This window comes from Haplochromis burtoni, unplaced genomic scaffold (assembly GCF_018398535.1).
Source record: "Haplochromis burtoni strain Fernald_Lab_line unplaced genomic scaffold, NCSU_Asbu1 Contig_25, whole genome shotgun sequence".
In the NCBI taxonomy this organism is placed as follows: Eukaryota; Metazoa; Chordata; class Actinopteri; order Cichliformes; family Cichlidae; genus Haplochromis; species Haplochromis burtoni.
In genome coordinates this window covers 3,030,121-3,034,842 of record NW_024582386.1, presented here as the reverse complement: position 1 = coordinate 3,034,842, position 4,722 = coordinate 3,030,121, and the positions used below count along the sequence as shown (strand labels likewise).

Below are 4,722 nucleotides of genomic sequence, written 5' to 3'. Positions count from 1 at the left end.
TGATTTCTTCACTCCTCTCATCAGCTCCTCAAGTTCCTTTGGTATCAGCAAAAAAACTCTTATGGGGGAATTTGAAGATTCATGACACACTGGTTAGGAAAAATAAATAAATAATGTTTGAAGCATATGCTCACGCAGTCGTCTGAGAAAGCTAATACAGTGGGTAGTGTCATCAGAGCCGCGCTGAGCAGGATTGCTCAATGGTTGTGTCACCAGGAGGCTGGACTGGTCGGGCGGAGTGTTTGAGCTCAGAGCTCAACATCACTGGAGCTCACTCACTCTCAGCCACTCTTTGAGTGTGAGGCGGTCTCTCTTTCTCTCTGTGTCCTCTCTCTTTTTTCCTCTCTCTCTCTTCTCTCTCTCTAACAAACACTGACTCTGGGCTATGAGGGATCGGATTTTTTTTCCTCTCACCAAAAGTACACAGACCTCAGAAGCCACGAGCACTCACTCTACAGAAGGACGTCGATTTGGATTATTACCAAAATCCGCTGAAGTTTCTTTTATGTGTCACCAGTGCTGAGTCTTCTACGGAGAAATGGAGAGCACAGTTTGTAGCTTCTTTTAACCGTCAAAGGGAGCATCTAAAAGCAGACGGAACGGACCTCGCTTCTTTTTTTTTTTTTTGCTTTCATGGTGAATCGGCCTATCAGGATGAACTTGCAGTGGAGCAGCCGGGCACCTTGCATCCGCGCGGGGAGACTCGCGCACAAGCGGCTTGATTCAGACGATCAGCCGCCGGCCAAATGCGCCCGGCTGAGCGCCGAGGCTGGGGACACGCAGGGACTCCTCGGCACCTCTCCCGGATCCCCGGTCAGCCCCGGCTTAACCTCTGTCCCACCGACTCACCAGGGACCGTCCAGCATAGGATCGTATCTACTTCTACCTCTGGCGGACCGGGAATGCATGCACAGCGCGATGAACACCGATACTGGCAATGAACTACTGTGTAAGGTATGCGCAATCCAGTCATTGTGCAATTTCTTTGAATGAAGGATGTTTCAAGACATCCCATTGCCCAATACCCTGTCTGACATGTCATCCGTATTTGGCTGACTTTTTCACCAGATGTCATTCTCACGCGAAATGTGTCACGATTTCCGTAATAAAAGTCTTACTTCATTGTATATATTTTTTTATTTTATTTTTTTAAATGTCTGAACCTGATAAGGATCCTTTCATTTTTACACGTCGTGAAAGAGCAGCCAAACCCTGTGTTGCCTGTTTTGTATTGTGGAAATTCAGCCTATCATACTGAAGCCCACCAATCCTTGGCACCGGTGCTTCGCACTGTGTCTGTCAACTGGGCTCATTTGCATACACGTCACCGCAGTACGCCACGCTGTGACACACAAAAATGCAAACATGTGAGGCAAAAAGGCTCTCGTGATAAGGATCTTTCCCGATAAGGACAGGGTCCTCCACTGTTCCAGATCCCTGTTTATTTTGCACGATAGACCTGCAGGCGTTTGGCTTTGTTGATTAATAAAGTTAATCGCTTCACGCTTTGATGATTCATTTGTCACGCGCTTGCAAAAGCAATGTATTGAGCTGGAATCAAAGCATATCCCAAGCCTTTTTTATGTCGCTGCCAAATTTTCATGGTTGTTTACTTAGATGATCATTAAGAACACACTGACCTATTGCCTCCTCCTCCTCCTCCTCCTCACACTCACTCTCTCTCTTCTCCTCCTTACCCATCTTTCTAATTTCCATCCTGCATCCCTCCTTTTCCTCCCATCTTTCTTCCAGGTCTTTGATATGGGGGTATACCAGGAAAAGATCAGAGCCTATGGTATTCTACCAGCACACAAGAATGTGGCCGGCATCAGGGACATCATCCTCGGTGAGCGCAAGGCCTACGTGTTCCTGGATAAAGACTTTGGGGACATGCACACTTTGGTAAAGAGCTGTCGCCGACTAGACGAGGGACATGCCTGCAGGCTCTTCCGTCAGGTGGCCCTGGCTGTAGCCCACTGCCACCAGGCAGGCATTGTGCTGGGTGACCTGAAATTACGCAAGTTTGTCTTCACTGATGACAAAAGGTGAGGATTCTAAGTCCTGCTGCAGCTTCAGATTCACCTGTCACGATTCTCGAATTGCTCTCAGTCCTTAACACTGATCTCAGCTATACAGATTTATTTGAATGCTCTCAAACATCTAGTGTAGTGGCACATGCCAGTGAAAACACAGAGCGAAGACAGCAGCAGCTGATACACACACAGGCCATGTGTGCAGATATCAATGTGGGCACAGATAGAGTAGGAGGTTCTGTACTTGTGGAGGCAGACTGCTTAGCTTCCCAGATTTTCGCCCTCTCTGTCTGTCTCCCTATTTCACTCTCGATGTGTCTCTTTGTATGCAGCGTTGTGTGTTTGTTTTGCATGCTTGTGCACAGGCAAGCATGTGTGAATGTGGTGGGTGGTAGTTTGGCAGAGCTGCGAGACGAGGCTGCTGAATGAGAAAATCATACCTTCTGTGGTCTATATCTTAGAATGCATTTATTACTCATCATTTATTAATAAATTACATCATAGCAATGCTGCAGGATAAATGGCGTGTCCAGCAAGATTTCATTCACTTACATCCATGAAGTAGTATGCTTTGAACCTGCTCCCACACACACACACCTACACACCTACACACACACACACACACACACACACACACACACACACACACACACACACACACACACATCTAAATGCCTGCATCTCCCAGTGCCAGATATAGTTCAGGAAGATACACAAAATCCATGCTTGCAAAACTGTTTGTCGCCTCTTTGCCCTTGCGTCACTCTCTTTTCTGTAAGCGTCCACTGATCCCCTCCACCCCCCCCCAATCCGGCTCTCCAAAGGGCCTTTTTCATGGAGACTTTTGAACAGTAACATTCTTCAATCATGACCTCTGGGTTAGCTGGGTTACAGTCGATGAATGAGAGCAGACAGCCAGTGAGAGAAGTTGAAGTTAGTCGCGTCCCTCTGATAGCTATATGGCTGCAGAGCGATGAGTCACTGTGTATATGGGCAGAGGGGAAGAGGGGAGGGAGGGGGGTGTTGCACAGCTTTTTTCTTTTTTTCTTCGTGCGTGTGCATGTGTCCGTCCATGCATGTTCGCGCATTCAGAGCTGTAAAGCTGCGGTCCATTGCAAGTTCAAGTGGCTTGTTGCTGGCAGTTCAGTATTTCGTCAACGGAGCGACGGCACTGCAACATTAATGTTGGTAGGCTGACCTGCTCGACCCGTGAAGATGTGTGGTGACGGCATCTTTTTTTTCTCATGCAGACTTCTCTGTCCACTTTTTGTGGTAACATTTCAAAGCGCCACTACAAAAAAAAAAAAAAAAACTCAAAAGCATCCTGTCGTGACTAACCTGCAGGCTTTGCTGATAACATTAAACGGCTCTGTGACATAATGGAATTTGGCAGAAAATCAGCTTTATTCACCCTGAGATCACCTCTTTTGCTCTTTTGTCCAAACACAGACAGACAACAACTTAAGGCTCACTGAGCTCTTACGATTCTGCATGACCTCATTTATTCCGTCATCCATTCCTCCAAAATTCACAATCAGGCATCTTTCAAACCCCAGCGCACAAGCCGTGATGCGATGTCCTGGCCAACAATGCAGCGGCCGAGCCAGCGACAGAGAAAGTCACAACATTTTGACAAATGCTAGCTGCATTCGCGCACACACTCGCACACACACACAGACATACACAGTGCAGTTGGGAGAGCCAGTTTAGGAAAGGTGACTAGCACTCTGAAGCATGCAGAGCTTCACAGTCAGGCCAGCCTTCCCGTGCGTCACTGATGTGGCAACAGCCATTTGAGGGTAATTATGGGATGGCTGGCGCCGCAAGTGTGGGACCCAGGTGCAGATAGCCTCGGCTCGAGAAAGCGAGAGAGAGAGCGAGAGAGGAGGAGGAGGAGGAGAGGAGATATGTACTCTCAACAGTAGGATGAGTCATTCTCTCCACCCCTCTAACTCTCTCTGTTCTGTTTCCTTTTCTGTCTCCATCTCCTTTCTCCTCTCCTGACATATCTCCTCCACTATCTCGCTGTTTAAATATCATTTGCTTTTCCGTCTTGGTCCTTCTGGCTGTCACTCTTTTCATCCTGTCTCCGTGGCTTTTTCTTTGTCTGCAGTCAGTCCATCTGACATCTCAAGTGTCTCACTGGGGCGAACCCCCGAGACTGAGATACAACAGAACTCTTTATGTGCGCTTCACTTGATGAAATCCCCTCAAGTCATTATACACAAATTAAATTAGAACTAAAACAGTCTGTATCTGCTGCTGTAAAAAGAAAAAAAAGTAGAAAAATGCATAACATATTTTTTTGCCCATGGAAATGGCAAAAGTTTCCCATCAAATGTTCTATCTTTGCGCAAGAGCGTTTCAGTGGTGAGTACCTCATCCTGAAAAAAAAATGTGCTCTCACAGTCTTAGTTGCTCTGCTGCAGGACTAAATGTACGTCCTGTCATTAACTTGGCTAAATATAGCATTGTGTGTGTGAGAGTAAAGAAGGAGGAGGGGGGTGTTGGTGTAGTGTATTTATGTGTGTTTACATGACCATGTGAGTGCCAGGAAGTCATTGGAAATTTGCTTAGGCAGCTCTGCTTCTTAAACGGGAATCACAGTGGCGCACTTGGGTCGTAGTAAGTTCACTTCTGTGTGTGTGTGTGTGTGTGTGTGTGTGTGTGTGTGTGTGTGTGTGTGTGT

General features: G+C 47.0%; 1 protein-coding gene across 1 annotated transcript in view; it reads left to right on the top strand.

Moving 5' to 3' along the window:
• Nucleotides 1–204: 204 nt before the first annotated feature.
• Nucleotides 205–4,722, top strand: part of trib1 (tribbles pseudokinase 1) — a 7,402-nt gene continuing 2,884 nt past the window's right edge. The window contains exons 1-2 of the mRNA XM_005917415.3: nt 205–954; nt 1,753–2,045. Of these exons, the coding sequence (XP_005917477.1) occupies nt 634–954; nt 1,753–2,045 (614 nt within the window). The 5' untranslated portion in view covers nt 205–633. The remainder of the gene's footprint in view (nt 955–1,752; nt 2,046–4,722) is intronic.